General features: G+C 46.4%; 1 protein-coding gene across 1 annotated transcript; it reads right to left on the bottom strand.

Annotated features, from left to right (window-relative positions):
- Positions 1–373: 373 nt before the first annotated feature.
- LOC128706742 (uncharacterized) lies at positions 374–14171 on the bottom strand. The gene is made up of 10 exons (XM_053801685.1): positions 14010–14171; positions 4785–5358; positions 4421–4713; positions 4168–4332; positions 3473–3556; positions 3113–3388; positions 2056–2208; positions 1867–1973; positions 552–992; positions 374–473 (listed from the first exon to the last, which is right to left on the bottom strand). Exons 1-10 carry the CDS (start codon positions 14169–14171, stop codon positions 374–376), a joined length of 2355 nt encoding a protein of 784 aa, XP_053657660.1.
- Between the last annotated feature and the right edge of the window lie 3019 nt (positions 14172–17190).

Genomic DNA, 17190 nt, shown 5'->3' with positions numbered 1-17190 from the left:
TATTAACATTTAACATACTCCTGTAAGCGTGTAACATAAATTATAGCAGCGAGTATCTAACTTATTCCCATTCCCAACCACTATCACTTGTTACTGGCTAAAATGTTCTACTCTTTTCGCTTCACACGAGCATGATCATGAAGCGGTCTACGTCACTGCTATATTGCCATTGCATGGCCGGCATTTGTCATTCGTCCATTTGTGTGTTGCGTAATTTTATACCTATGTGTTTATACGTTTTACTACGAAAGATTGCTCCTTTCATTATCACTAGAACTTTTGCGTCATGTTTTACGAACATTCTTCTTCAGTTCTGCCGCGTTTCGGTGTTGCCGCTACTGCTTCTGCCGCTAGGACACCCGCCACCCTCACCTTACCATATGTCGCAATTCTTCTGGTAACTTAACTTAGTGGTCGAATGACACTGAAAGACATCGGATGCACTGCCGCCCTGCGAAATCAGCCAGGCAAGTCTAGGAGAAGAAAGGAAAACAGGTGAATTAGTGTTCTTTTCTCGCTCGATATGAGCGACGCTCGCGCGCCCAACTTACATTTCATCGAAATCACTCGAATTGACATCGATCCCACCGTAGTCGGATTCGGCACACAGCTGCTGGGCGGAGATAAGGAAAAAGATTTGCGGTGGCGTCATACTCAACCCGAGCAGCCGGTTCATGCCCTTGATCGGTCCGGACAGGGACAGGAGCGTATGGTACGCGATCTGCAACCCGCCGGAATGGATCAACAGCTCCATCCGGCTCGCGTTCGAGAAGACACTGACGGCGCTCGGCACACACTGCATGATCTTCGTCTCGAACGCTTTCGTTATGGAGCGCAGAATCTCTTTGGCGAGGGTCGTACCGAGGGAGGCGTAGTGCAGGTACGGTGGAAGCACTGGGTTAAAGTACGGCACCAGGATCACCGACAGGGGTACAACGATCGAGTGGGACAGGGTGTCGTAGAATACTTTCGATATTTGTGGATACGCGTATCTGCAATGGAACGGAAGGAACACTTGCATTTAAACAGAGCGTAAGCTATCATAATTCATTAAACATCACATCTTATTCTAGAGCATCTACCTTAAGGACCAATTTGAATGGAAAATGAATTAACCCGTTCCGCATTGAAGCAATGCTCATTCAAAGTTTCTATTACAGATGCTTCAATAATCAATTGTTTGATAAACTGATAAGAAATCACTTGACGAGACAACTACTAGTGGTGCTACTACTTCATTAGAATAATGTTTTCTAAAAGATAAGGAAACAACACCATAAACTTCCAACAGCTTTAGAATTTCTCCGGAAAACTGAGGATTACGTTTGAGGATCTTCTGCTGTAGGTACTGTTTTCTTAGCATCAATAACTCCAAAAGTTCTTCGTGATATTCTTAGGAAGTCTTAAGTGTACTCCATTATAAGTTCATTAGAATTACCAATTCCAAGCTAGTATTCTAGTATTACATTACTTGTGCTTCTCAACCTGCGAGAGACTTCTTGCGCTCGTGAGTGTCCGGATCTTCAAGGTATTCTTAGGAAATTCTAAAGTTTACTCCTTTAGAAGTGCTTCGAAATTTCGACTTCTAAGCTAGTATTCTACGTTACAAGCAGATCTGAGAGACATCTGCCATATGAGACCAATATTTCTTCAATGTATCAACTCCGGCATCGAGTAACTCCAGGAACTAGAATGTACGCTTTGCAGTAATTAGCTCGTTGTAAGAGCTATTGCAAACAACTCATTAAAAGAAATACTCGTTAGATGAAGAGCTTGATTGTTCAGTTAATTGGGAATTACAGTCTTTAAACAAACACTTTATGAAAGAGGCTTATAGTTTCGCTACAACTACTGTCCACTACTTACGCTGTCTGCGAAGAGTCCACGGTAAAATTCACCGCCTTCGTCCGATTGTTGTTGATTTCGTAAATTTTCAGCACATTTTCGAACCAATTGTCCGAGCTGATTTCGATCTGTGGAGCAAAAACACAACCGCCTTATGTTAGCATTCCGAAACAGCACCTTACAGATAAAAAAAACACCCCCCTTACTTACCTCATCCAGCACGGAAGCGATTTCCGTCCGGTTAAACAACGTTGGCCAAACCTTGGCCTGCACCTTCAGCTGGGACAACCGCACCAGTGCTGCGCCTCGTAGCGATGGAGCTCGCTTCAGATGTTGCTTCATGTTTTCGAACATCTCTTCCGTCTGCAAGGAATAACGACAAGATGGAACAACAAAACCCAAAGGAAACATGCGTGCAAGAAAAAAAAACACTACCCCGCGAATCTTCATGAGCTGGCCGGATTGGGTGTGGGCCGACAGAGTCTGCAGGCAAAACGGTTCCATTGAGCGGTAAATCAAATCACCAGCAGATATTGCAGAAAATCACAAAATTACACCGGACTGAATTTATGGCTCATCTGGGATGAACTGGCGTGGCCGTCGTTTCGTCGCAAAACAGGCCCGGTTCCCCGGTGCTCGTAAATTAACCTTAAACGCATGTTACATAGCGGATGAGTAATGATGTTATCGTTTTGTTGCCATGTGAACATGCATAAATCATGTCATGAGGGATGTTTCAGTGTTACGATATACGGAATGGAGGTTTTTTTTTTGTTGTTGTGGCTTTGCTTATTCCTGTCAAACTTTTGAAGTTACATTTACCGGAGACACACGAGCATGGGACGCGAGCTTGCGAATAAAGATGCTTCAAATGTCGAGGTGTTTGCAACTGGATGGGCAACTAGTTAGAAACGGCTCGTGGGAGATTTGGAGTGGAACCTGTTATATGCCACCACGAAAGTAGTAGGCACAGAAATGGGTTATTTTGAGCCTTGATGTGAGCCTCAAGCCAATTCAACATGACCTCATAGCTAGCAACAACACGGCTCAAACCAATTCAAACCAGACCGAAACAGGATTGGTGTAATTTGACCGTTGGCTAAGGGTAGCGTTAATTAATTCCCCCCCTAAAAAGAAGGACCTTTTTCACGGTCAAAGGATAGCGTGCCAGAAGTCAAACGGTGTTCTTGCTGTAATCATTCTTACATTCCGTCGACCATTGGGAAGGTTACCAGCCGCGCTTCGACCCTGAACTCTGAACACTTACCCGCTGTATAGCGTGCCGAATGACCTCCTCACTGTACTGGGCCACGAACAGGGCGGATGTGACCTCCGGCAGGGCCCAGTTTGTAGCGCGCGTACAAACCAACGGTGACGGCCGGCCGGGCGGTAGCGTATTGAGCGCGAACAGCATCAGCAGCGAGTTGTGGATCACACGGTTTTGGTACTGCAGCAGTAGCTTCCGAAGCTGCCGCAGGTACTCGGGACTTCGAATCACGATCGGACCGGTCCAGTTGCTCGGTACCAGATCGGACCAGGCCAGCTGGAAACGGGTGGAAAACAGTAAACTAAACGCTAGCATTGTTTCATATACAGCAAACCGTTTGTCTTGCTGTGGGTCACTTACGAAAGGATGAGCATTTAAAAGGGCAGTCACGTTGTTCAGGACATAGCTGCTGGTGAAATCTTTCTGCACATAATTTCTTCGAATCTGTGTAAAAATGGGGAAAAGGCAGTTTGCATTAGATTGTTAAACTTACACAAGTTTTTGTTTCCCTTAATCTCCCTTCTTAAGCTTATGTCTTATTTTATTATAAGGACCAAATAACCAAATACAAGCAAAAAAATGTGTGAATTATTATGTAAGCGTTAATTCAAGAAGAACTTCAAGAATTAGAAGGACGGTTATATTGATGGCCAGCTCTAGCCATGTTAGCCAATGGATGACACACCGTAAACACATGTGTAAGCTGATATCAGCAATATAATTCCATCCGATCGGTTTCATGTGCCACGCACATCGCATTAAGCAATGCAGGAAAAAATAAACCACCATGGTTTAATTGCATCTGTAAGAACACCCACTATTAATTCCCACATTCAGAAGGTTTGTTTTTTGGTGGATAAATACTTATCAGTTATTAAACCTCTTGGACTATTTTGGACCACACCTCGTAAAGATAGAACATTCCGTTCTTAAGAGGCCTCATAAATTGCTTCACTGTCCCCCATCCACTGGACGGGAGCCTATAGCGTCCTACGTCAACGTTTCCATCCCGGCCCAGGTTGATGTGCGTGTGTGTGTGTGCATGTTTTTATTACCTGATTGAGTTCACGAATAAAGCTAAAAATAAGGTTCCGTTCCGATTGCCGCTGGTCACCGCTCAGCCCCAACGGTAGAAATGTATTGATTAGCTCGTCTAGCAGCTCCGGTACCTCCTCCACGTCATAGGGCGGTGCCCTTGGTCCATTCCATCGAACGGGGTTCTGGGGCGAAAGGGAAGTGACCACGCGGACACCATTAGCGTTTCGGAGCTGATTCGCGGAGCATTGTGCCCGGTCGGCGTTACCGTACCTCCAGTATGTTCGGTGGCATGTTTGGTCCATCGATGATCAGCAGCGTCTGGGGTTTGCGGCCGTAGCTGAGATCGTAGTAGATGCCGATCAGTGGCAGCGGTCCGATCGCTTGTATCTTCGCTACCAACGGCGATATGCTTTGTGGTCCCACCGATCCGATGTGCAGATAGCCACCGAGCTGTTCCAGGCGCCTTCTAATGCTCGTGTCGTTGAGTTCCTGGCGCAGGCAACTGCCATAGAGTCGGCCCAGCTTTCGAAATATTCCGCTCGTTGTGTTCAGCGACAGCAGCTCTGTGGAATAAGAATTCGAGGACGAAACGTTAACCACCCCCCTCGCATGGCGAAGACCCTTAAAAGCTTACGCTGCATCTGCGTATCGGCAAGCTCCTGTGCGCTTTTAACCGCCCGCAGGCTACTCTCCATCGTGGAGCAGCTGTAGTTCTTAAACTCACGGCACGGCTCAACGTCCCAGTTCATGCGGGACGATATGCTGATGGCTGCCGCACGGCAGATCGGATCCGCACAAACCGGTGGCGGTGCCGGCGTCGGATGACAGTCGTCCTCGTCGGCCGCAAAGCAATCGCGCGGCAGCTGGGACGGTGCTGCCGAAATCAGAAACAGTATCGGCGATGCTACGAGCAGCGATGTCACCAGCAGCGTGGCGGCCGTTATCGCCATCTTGTGTACGGCGGATGAACTCCTCAGCCAAATGCACGGCGCACAGCACACCCATCCGACCGGGTTCTTGAGCGAGGCGATCCGCGATCCGGGTGGTGGCGCCGGCCCATTAGTGCCCGTGCCCAATCCGGTGGTGCCTGTGACGAGCGACGTGGTACCGGTGGTGGATGGTTGAAGGCTCATGCGGCCCCGTCCAAAGTTGGTGGGTGGTTTTGGGCCACCGGTACTGCCGGATGGCGGCCCGCTAGCTACATTGGGCTGTGCGGCGTACGGAATGAAAGAGAAAAAGAGACCAACCACGACAAAAACGCGGTGTCAATAAGGCTTGCTGTGTAAGCTGGATGGACGTTTAGGTGCGCTAATTGGATTGTAAAATATGCATGCCGCGCTGATATGGGTGGGGTGACCGTTGTGTCCAAGAATAAGACAAAAAGGCAGCAAATGACGAATGTCTTCCCTGATATGGGTTAGCAGACAGAAGCAACAAGATGTTGACAGACCCTTACGTCAAATGCTAACGGTTTAAAACGGTGTTAACGATTTAAAAATAGCAGGAATCCACTGTTCCGGCTTCCAGTTTTTTCACAGTTCCAGTCGTTGCCCAATGCAGCGTAAGTCCAATTAAACGCAATGGCGTAATGACGGTAAGTTATTTTTTGTAATAAATTGTTTTGTTACCACCACTATTTATCAAGGTATTGAAAGATTGTTTTCCGCCACCAAAAAATGTAGATCGCACAGGTGGTAAAGAGGAAGTTTTCAACACAAACAGCTTACCCATAACGACCGATACTTGTGTCAAGCGCAAATGCAAAATGGGAAGGCACATTGTTGACAGCATTTCTTCGAATGCACCGGGAATAGTGGTGTTTCCAATTCCTGCCATCATCCCGCCAACGTTCAACGTGCCTTCACCTCCCGCACAGCAAACCGATCTTAGGCAGGTGAATAATTTAATCGCATCTGTTCGGTACGGTGCCACCAGCAGCAAACCTAGCCTTTACCTGGCCCCTGCAGCGCACTTCAGCGCACGTGTACGGGTATTGCGCTAGTGCAACGTCTTTTCAAAAAAACTGAAACCCGCCAGTGTTGCCTTCCCGAATGCGGCACGTCACTTGTCACAGCAGGCAGAAGTGACACAAACTGGCAGGAAATAGTTTATCATTTGCTGGAAAACGGTGGCCCACCGTGTTCCTGGCTGGTACGAGGAGGGGAGGGGAAAAGCTCCATTCGGGAAGCGGTTTTGTCGGTTCGTCATTTCGGTTTTGGCACAATTTTGCTGCTATTTCTTATCGGACAACGAGAAGATGGTTTGCCTTCTGCCGACCGTCCGTTGACGCCAGAAGCTGCGACTGTTACGGTGCGGATCGATTCTTTTAACCTAATTTTACACATTCATAGCAGTAAGCGGCAGTCGAATGTCTGGACGCTGGCCGTTCGCTTCGCATTCGCATACCGCGGGCCGGGTGGTTGTGGCTGTGTCGAGGTATTATGGATGGTTTTAGGTCAACGCTGGCAAATGTTGGACGAGCAGCATTTTTGGTAGCATTCATCCCAGTTTTATGCTTTATGGTGCTTGTCGCTTAGTAATATTTCTGATCGCTCTTCGCTGCCAGTGGTAAACTATTTCCAAAGCGCCACAAAAATCACAAATCGAATAAAACCAATGAAACGAAAGCTATTTCGATGTCTTGTTGGAAGAATCAATTTTTAATAATTCAATAAAAAATATCTCGTAACACAACAAAATTTTCCAGTTCGGGGTTGTTACTTTTTGCCCTGTTTCTTGGCTCTGTTATACAGTTCCAGTTAGTTTTTATCGGTTTACCCCCACACTAACTGATGGACGTACCTTTTCGTCTTCTCAAACTTCTCAAACTGACGATATTCTCTGAGGGCTTGTATTTGAAAGCCCAGTGGTAGTTAAATCAACCTTTGCTGGAGCTGTCATTTGTAACAAACATCACAAACATAAACTTTTTTTACACACAAAGAACATGTAAAATGAATGAATTTCTGAACATGAAGAATCATAAATATTTAGCCCATAATCCAAGTCTAGGCTCTTTGCTGACTGCGGAATTATCTTTGACTTAGGTGAGTTATCCAGGCAGGCAGTGTTGGAATAGTTATCGAACTGACCTGAAATAGGTACCCCCCCCCCCCCCCCCCCCCTTTATATGGGGTATACTACCCCATATAAAGCAGGGAAGTTAAGCTAGAGTGTAGCAATTACAGTGTAGAAAACCCGTTTACAGCATCTTCTCCCTAATATTTCATAATCAACTTGCCCCAATCTACTCCATAGTTGGCAAAAAATAGGAGAATTTCGAAAAAGGGAACAACAGCGACTGATCTTGAGATCTTGGATAAGACTTCATCCAAGTCTACAGCTTCTTGTCAATTCAAATGCTAAGGGCATAGAAATTATTGATTGACGTTGTATGATTCCTACGGTGGACGCTTAGCAGAGGAGCCGACCACAGAACTCTTTCGATTGAAGATTAACGAGGCAAATCTCAAACCCCGACTTACGCAAAGGTTATGTAGGTGACCGCACTTTTGAAGTCGTCCAAAACTTCACTAGGGTCTTGATTACGATTCTGTCTGTTGGAAACTTCTTCACTCAAAACACCTGCAGCGATTATCCAAGAAGAATTGTTCCGACACACACATACACCTCTAGAGCCATGGACGTTTCCCAAAATCCCTGTTTGGACATAATGAAGATCTCCTTGAGTTGTACAGCGAATTAGACTAGTCAAGCTCTTTTGGGCAGGTCATGTCATTAGAATGACACCGGACGACCCAGTCCGAGAAGCCTTTTTCGACTTGATACATGAACAGAGATGTTGTCGGAGAACGAAACTGAAATAAGGTGAGGGCGTCGATCCGTCCACCAGGAAGCACCGGCTATCTCAACTCCTTGAGTTTGTTTTGTCTAACATTCACAACGAAGCTCTACTGCGTCCTAATCCGTGTTAAGCAGTGAGTATACTAATTGTTCTGCTATTCTCCTCAATAAAGCTCATACCATTCTTTGCAAAGGAAATGAAACAAATTACGGAAGCATTATTGTGTACCGTAGCGATACGACAAGTGGTACACGGCAGTATTCAGTTGCTATCCATAGCTCTTTCTGCCTGAATATTTTCACAGTCACATACACCTCGAATCACGGTACGTAATGCTGCAACCATCCGTCGAGGGAAAAGTTTGCCCATTTTCCGCACACTCACCACGCGGTGCACGCGGGACCAAACGTGTGCAAATGGGGGACCAAGGTCGGGCAAGGGATAATTGCATTTTCCATCCAACGTGGCCTTAACGGTTGGCCGTATTTAGATTGCCTTGCTTTGGATGGACCAACCAGCCATCGGTATGGCACGTACCGAATATTGACGAATGATTGGGTAATGAGTGATGAATGATTTACGACAATTGGGCCACGGATTATGATGATCCGCAGCGGGGCACAACTTAAATGGGTGAAATGGCCGCCTGAACTGCATGCGGTGAATCGAACGTATCCAATGACCCCCGGGGAGTCAGGGGAAAGCAACCAAGCCAGGACCATGGCAAATGAAATGGTTTTGTGATGTTTCGATCCGGCTTTTGGTGGGGGGCGGACGACATCAGACAGATTGTTACGCGATGATTGCGGTGAAATTATGTTATGGCAGCAGATGGAATTATCTGGTTAGACATAAACCGGGAGCTTGCCACTTGCTTGATGCGATCGTTACGCACCATAAAGCATGGGATGAGAAAACGGTTTTTCTGCTTGACTTGGACAAAAGTTCGTCATCATGCTCCATTCATAAAGGATACAATAAAAGCGCCGGCTTAATGCAACATCATGATGGCAATATTATTCACGTTGCCGAAAGGTCGCGGCTTCACTTTTCAGCGTATTGTTGCAACGGATTCACACCAACCTACTGGCAGTTGTGATAAAGCTCTACCACACACGTGAGGTGTGCATTAGCATGAATATTCAATCACAAAATACATCGATAACGATAATGTTCTCACTGGGCAAGCTGCGAAACCGTTGCTGATTCATTCATAAAAGGCAAATTTATTTTACAACGTTGCTCCCCAGTCATTGCCTTTATCGACTTCAATCCCCAAAATAAACAATAAACATGCAATCGAACCGGTTGATGATGGTTTCGATCGCTTTACATTCATCGGGGCCGTGCTAACGGTTAGCCACACGACTCTAAAAGAGCTTAGTTCAGATCCATTAACTCCCCTTTTCGCGAGGAGGGCTTCCCGGCGTAAGTAAACACCCGAGCACCCCTGGCAAGCTTCGACTATATGCTAAACTATTCCGATTGTTTGGTAGCCGCAAATAACGACCCACGGAGCACCACGTCGTAATGAAGAAAGTTGAACAATATCATGATGAATAGATTTCTTCCAATCCACACGCCACACAACCGCGCCACACTTTCTCAATAAAGTTAACCAAATCCGAGGCTCGGAAGCAAACAAAGAACACACGCGTCCACGCCCCTTCGCTGTGGGTGTGTGGGCAGCAGCATGGTGTGGCATTGTTTGCAGTGGTGTTTCATTTCTTTTCTTCGGCTGACAATAAATTATCTTTCCTCGCATTCGATCAATATTTCCACTTGCGAAATTACGGCCCCAGAAAGTTAGGACACTTGAGCGAATTTCGAAGGACACGGTGGGATGGGGAGGTTTTTTTTTTCGAGGAGGACTTTCAGAACTCCCGTCCCGTACCTGAGCACAGGGACCGATGGTTTTCATCACCAAATGCCTCAAGACACAAACGTCCATCAAGAGATATTCGCCTTGTACGTGCACAAACACACACACACACGCACGCACGTATGAAATTCACAAAGAAAAAGGGAAAGAAAGAGAATCGGAAGTGAAGGCACGAGAGGTTCGGTCCACAGTTCCGGTTTGCTGCTGGATGCTGAAGTGGGTAAAGTTTCCCTCGTTCGTTGTCAACAACTTTCCCGGGGTGCAGCTGTACAATGTGTAAGGGTCGGATATCCGATAATACAAAATGACTTTGAAATGGCTGGGCGTATGTGTGTGTGTGTGTGTGTGTGTGTGTGTGTGTGTGTGTGAATGCGTACAGCCTGGGTAAGAAGAAAACAACGAGAAAAACATTGTTAAACATGATGAGAGGTTTCTGGTACATCATTTACATGCTAACGATTTTCGACCAAGTGGCACGTTTATGTGAGCAAGAGAGTGAAAGAAACATGGTTGGGATCGCAATTAAAACTTTAACCACCCACATCACGGGTATAATGCCCGGGTGCCAGAACACACATGTAACAGCAACGAGAAGGTTTTTGCGCTAGTTTATTTAGTAGGCAAAAGACTGCAAATACAACTGACCCACCCACGGCCAAGGTCGCTCCATTCCCGGAACGATTTGTTTGCCTCGTAATAATCAAAAGCTTTCCGCCCAACGCTCTAAGTGATATAAGTGGATAATCTACGAAACAATCTTATTATCCCTATTCAATTACCAATTCAATCAGTGCTTGAATGGCCCCCCGCTCCCCCTTCCCCTCGTACAAACACACACAACCGTACAATAAACTGAAACTTTCTCTCGGTACCACTAGCAAACAAAAAAAGCGCCGAGATGGTACTTAGTTTTCCCCATGACCGGTACAAAGCCTTTTCGATATGGGGTGGCTGTGCTAGCAAAGCACTTTTCGCAACTCTCGCAAACTGGGATGGTTCGTTTCCATTTGGCAACAGTCCATCGTGCACGGAGGGGGGTGGGGGGTACACACACACTCGTTACTTATTTAATGTTGTGCAATCATAAATTACGTGTGCGTTTGCCTTCCGGTTTCCGGGAGCAAAATGGCAGCTAAGATGATGACAAGAAACCCCCATTCACTACGTGTTGTTTTCTACGTTTTTGGTTGTTTCTCGTTATTGTTCCCAGCCCCGGTTTGTCTTAGGTGCGGCAGCGGCAAATGGCACACGCCATACGCATATGCTTGCGGGATCGGGACGCCAAAATATTAAACCCACTTGCATGAACCACCGGGCGCCTCCATCGCACCAAGCTTTAGCGTGGTAAGCTTTCACCGTACCATCCGAACGGGTTTTTGGTGCAATGTTTAAGCGCAAGTAGATGGTGTGTGTTTTTTGGAGTTGCTTCCACTTACTTTGGGCAAAAATTCAACATTGGCGCTTGAGCAAAAAAAAAAAAAAATTATTCCTGCACCAATATGAAGGGGCAACGAAATGTGAACAGTTTTTCCCCCGGTGGTTCTTGCTTTTGGGGGCTACGACTTCTCCTGCAACCATTACCCGATCGATGCCGGAGGTGTAAATTACTTAAAAGCTGGCACACACAAAAGAAACCAAGCACACTAAATAAAACAGTGATAGTGTGAGGATAAAGAAGCGGAATTGCTTGCCTTGTACCGTTGGAAAAAGACCTTCGCACAGCCCACCAAGAACGGTGCAAGGGTGCGAAGAACCAAGAATACACCCTGTCAACCAGCTGCTCATAACGAGCCCTAGACAACCTCATCCATTACGGCAACAGCAACAAACAAAATGGCTTCTCTTTATCAAGATCGGTGGCAGTTCGGTGTAGAGGCGAGTAAAAATGCCTCTTTAACCTCATAACAGAAGCCTGTGGTATCACAAAGGCAGGCTTATCAAAGCCGGTCACTTATTTACCAGGTGCGTTCGGACGGTAGCGGAACCTCGTAAAGGTGCCAATTAAAACCATAAATAAAACAAAAAGGATCGTTACACTGCGCCATAATTACCGGCAGGCGAAGTATCTATTGGAAAAACTTTTGCCAATGTGGGGCCGAAACAGCACCGGCAACGGGTAATGGGAGACCGATCGTTCGTTAACATTACCTTTCTAAAGTTTGCTTAGAAAAAAAAATTGTTTTACGACGAGCAAAAATGCTTAAAAAACAATTAGTTATGAAACAAAAGCTATGTTTCGTGTAACGTTTTGGAACGGATTTATAAACTCTTTTTATAAACCTTAACGCAGGGGCCTTAACATCCCAGGGGCATGAAATCTTAATCAAAATTGCATTTATCTTTGTAATCTTTCTAGAAACGACAGACTAGGACAAGACATTCATTTGACCATCTTCAGAACTTGAGATATCTGAATATCAAAAATTCATTTTTCATCATTTTTAATTGAAGTCTTGAATCTATAAATGTTGAATTGTTCTAGGATATCGTTAAAAACCAGCTAGGCATTTTAGTTTAATAAGGTACTTTATTTTAAAAGAGAGTAAGAATGTATTTGAGAGTTGGAGGGATAAAGAGATTAAATTTCATACACTGGGATGTAATGAGTTAAACAAACATGAAAAAATGTTCAAAAAAACAATTATTTATAAACAATATTAGATCTGTGTAACATTGCTCAAAGCTTTAGGAAGGTGTTATAAACGCTCTTGAAACCAGTTCGATAAAACATTTATTATTTACGTAATGTTATGTTTTGTATTATTATTGGGAGGCTTATTTAAGCTTTGCAAGGGTTTCATTACGGCTTACGACGAGGAAAAACGTTAAACAAAAATAAAGCTAAAGTTATGTTTTATATTGTTATGAGGGCTTCATAAAGGTTTAATAACGGCTTATTAAGCATTACACTGTAAAGTCTTCCACGCTTTCCCCAAAGAAACGTTCTAATCATCCAAATGGTCCAAACCCTAGTAATAAATAACGGCGCTCGCTCAATTAGACATTCATTTTCTTCCTTCTTTTGTTACTGTTCTCAAAATTCTTCTCCACTTTTCGCTTCAACAAACATTATAATAGCGTGTCGTAAGTATTACGCGTACCTTCGCCCAGTGCGTCCCAATGTGAGTGCGCACACATTGCTTCCCAATCCTGGCACGGTCCATTAAGTTTGCCTGATGGAACCAATTTCGTCCGTTGGCGAATAAGAAAAAAATGGACCGACCCACACACACACATCCAGAAAGGGAAGCCGATTCCGGAACGTCTCCCGGAAGAGATAATTGAAGCAACGCGGTACCAGACGACTTCCGGTGGGATTTTATCGTTCTGCTTTATGGGTGAGCGGACACAATTGGATCATCGATAAATTGTAACGTTTGGGTCGCTGTAATTGGGGTCACCGGGAGGAAATGACTTTAAAAATTAAATATAAAATTAGGTAAATAAACTTGCCACGAATGCAGAATGTCAGACATCGTGAGCAAACGTTGGTGCTGTTGAATGTTCAGCAATTGCCTGAGATGTTCCACGTTGAAAGGTAAATATTATTTACCTGTCTCGCTACAAAACAACAAGACATGGGACCCGTAAACAACTCTCACAGCACGTTACAGACAGAGCGTGTCAGAACTTCAACACTATTTCGGGTCCCAAAATCGTATCGCATCGTCACAATGGTGGTTGGAAAATAAATCAACTCGATTACATAACTGTCAGCAGGTTTGCCACTTTACGCGCCACAACTGTAAGCCAAGCCAAGGGAAGGAACAGTCCGATCAGTGCAAGGTTGATACAAAGCTCTAACGCGTGCGGATTCTACAGGCGCTTAGGCACATACTTTCCCATTTTTTCATATTCTTTTCTGACTTTTCTTTCCTTTCTACCACCTTCGCCGCTCCCCCCACCTCAACGCTCGACCACCTCCACCACCATCAAGCTCTAATGTGATGAAGCGGAACGGATTGATTCCGTTTGATTGACACTGACATTAATGAGCGTCGCGTGTGTCACATCACTTTCGGTCCCGAACCGACGATGGCTCTAAAACTGTGTATCTTTGTTACTGTGTGTGTGTCATGTGGCTTCAATCCTCCGGTGGCTTGTGAGCACTTTATTATGCACCACCGAGCCAGTAGCCCCATGTGTGTGAGTTGCCGGAGTGTCACACTTACCTTTCGCTCGCCACTGCTACAAAGTTCGATCCCTTGCTCCAGGACCTGCACCTCAATGTCGTCCGTGCGTAGCGCTTGCAGGGGATGGTTGGCGTGTGGGGGCTGTAGATGGGGCGCACGTCCAGCAACGGCTCCACGGGCAGTCATTGGTTCGCCGGTCATGTGCACCGATCCACGCCGGTGAGAGTAGAGTATAGAGGGGAAAAGCCACTAACAAACAGAACAAATGCACACACGCGCGCACCAGCGGCCACAAACAGCACGTTCAACCACGCGCGCAAACAAACTGCTTCCTTGCTCGGACGGACGGACACACCGCACTGACACAGCCGATGTCCAACCCGTTGCGATGTACTGCTGCGTGCCACGGCCGCCTCTATCCACGGCACGATGCACATTCACACACTGCCACTACGCGGCTGTAGTGGATCGGCGAGCCGTAACAACCGTACAACCATCGCTGCGGGCCGCGCTGCTGCTACTGCACACCGAGACGGCGACTGGCATCGGACATCGCGAACCAGCACGACACGTTGTTGCTGCTACCGACGAGCGCAGCCGATCTGACGTCACGGACGATGAAGTCGTCCAAGGCGCACGGGACGAATGCGACGTTCCAGCGAAGCACGTGGGTCGTAAACAAAAGCACATGGCACAAGTGTAGCGCAAGGCGAAAACCGAACCGAGCAAGAAAGCACACACTCATACACTCACTCCGTACGCCACTCACCAGCCAGCGCCGCCACTCAGCCACACTCACGCTCACATCGCGTACACAAGCAAGCGCAGCGTGGTTTCGATCGTTCGAGCACGCCGAAAGCTTTTCCCGTTTTTCTAACACATTTCCACCCGCGAGACCTGGCAGAGACTTTTACGACCAAAACATTCGCACACGGGAAAACGCGCTCGCACTATGCGCTACGTGCGTGTGTGCGACAGCACTTTAATATTTCGGTCCCTGCTCACCCCACCAAAAATCACTTCCATTTGTTTTTCGCTGCACGCGCGATAAGCGTAGTAGGCCGCGTTCGTGCTCAAGATCGTATGGCGGCGGTTCTATTTTGGGGATGCCAAAAATTTTGCTGCCACTTTGGGGATGATATCGATGCTTTGGCGCTCGGTGGGGGTGGCGAATACGAACTGACGAGTTATCGATGCCGAACGCTGCTACACGTCTGTTATGCGGCGTCTGTTCTAAACACACACACACACACACTGGCACACTGGTCTATTGTTGGATGTACACTTATTTATTTTTTACTAGACGGGCAATAAAACACATTATTCATACAACATTATGATTCGTACAGGAGCGACACATTTTTTACGACTTTGTCTTATTACTCAGCAGGCTATTTCGGGGGCTCTTTTTTATGCATAAAGATAAAGCAAATCTACCGTCTGCTGTCCGGAGCACCCGTTGCAAGTACACGGCACCATGCGTCTCCATCAAAGTTGTTCAATATTTGAGTAACACATTTTGGTCCGCACATGAAAACCGCTCCCCCCGGTGCAAGAGGATTTGCATCGGGAATGGAGTTCCATTTTCCGCACAATTTCATATTCCGATGAGCGTGAAGCGATGGCGGATGGATTGAAATACACGTAAACAAAGCAAAGCGCGTGTAGCGTGTGGTAAACGTTTGTGTGTGAGAATTGTAGCCATCTGGTTTGTTTCACGTACCCATCATCGGAACTTCGGATACAAATACCAGCCCCGCTTCAAGTCCTCCTTTTCCTTCATCACCAATATTTCCCACCCGCATAGGTATGGTCGCCTGAGGTAAGAATGTCGGACTCTTAAGATCATGGAATTCCTTCGCTCTCTATCTCGTTCTTCCGAGTTCCCGTTCTCTGTTGCTCTCCCCCATGCGCTCCCTATTCCAGAACATCAATTCTTCAACACCACACTCGCTTCCGACTGCCGTACGAATCACTCATCGAAGGGAATGACGAGCGTGCTGGCATTTACTGACCAAGACGAAGTGCTAAAACACATTCAATACATGCACACATACGCACACTAAACAACCGGCTTCGCTCGTTAAGCTGCTGCTGCTAGTGCAGTATATGGGTACTGTTACCACACGATAGGTGAATAGAATTTGTAGCGCGTGAAAATAATCAATGTACGTGCTTGAAAATGCCAAAAACAACAGTTTCAAGCACGTACTCAGGCACTTGGCAAATAGCAACCACACATACACATTCGTGTAGCGGCACTCACTCATCAGCCCGATCGTTTACACCTTCTCTCACCTATTGCCTATTTTCTCACCCGCACACCCGTTTTCCCCACACAGGCGGAAGGAAAAAGGCGGAAAAATCGCGGGCAACACGGTTTGCATGGAAACTGTTTGACAGGTTATTATGTCATCAGGGAGCACAAAATTTTACAGCCCGAGATGTTTGGAAGGATTTGAAATCACCTTTCTTCGCACGTACCATGGAGGAAATTATTGGGCAAAGGTGCTGAAAAACCGATGCCTGCTTTGATGGATGGTTTGGGGGGAATAAATCTTTAAGCGCCACTGTAAACCTCACATTGAAGTTTTTGTGATGGAAATGGATGCTAATGTTTGACCTCATGCCGTGCCCGAAACTTTCACCTTTAATTGTCGTTCTTTCCCTGTATTCCATACTAAATTTCCTTGGAGAGCCAGTTCACAATGTCAGTATATCACACAGTTTATGGTTCTGGGATCTCCCCAAAGGATAACGCGTTTCGGAACCGAATGAAAACGCAGGACAAAAACTTCATTCACTTCATCTAGAGAGCACCTATTTACAAGCGAGCAAGGTTGCTGACGACGACCACTTGCTTAATTATAACTAAGCTGCAGCTCAACAGCAACCATGGCACTCGAGCGCGTCTTCACGGATACCAACCACACCAGTGGATGGGGCAGTTCTTTTGCCAACGATGCAACCAAGCAACGGAACACGGAAACGCGTGAACAAACGAGCAGTGTACTTCGCCGACTACTACCGACGTTGGGCAAGCAGCCACGGTCCAGCCACTGGCACTGGTGTGATGAAGCAAAAAAAAACCCTCCTCAAGAGCCATGCCGTGCGGAGTCCGTGACAGCAAAGCAGCGACGAGGTGGTTCTTGCGTCGGCGCCGAATATAAATCGTTCCACCCGTGTGTGTGTTTGGCTCTGCGTTCGTGAGTGTAAGTGG

This window comes from Anopheles marshallii, chromosome 2 (genome assembly GCF_943734725.1).
Source record: "Anopheles marshallii chromosome 2, idAnoMarsDA_429_01, whole genome shotgun sequence".
NCBI lineage: Eukaryota > Metazoa > Arthropoda > Insecta > Diptera > Culicidae > Anopheles > Anopheles marshallii.
Note: the sequence above shows the minus strand (reverse complement) of the source record. Positions and strands in the feature narration are given on the sequence as shown.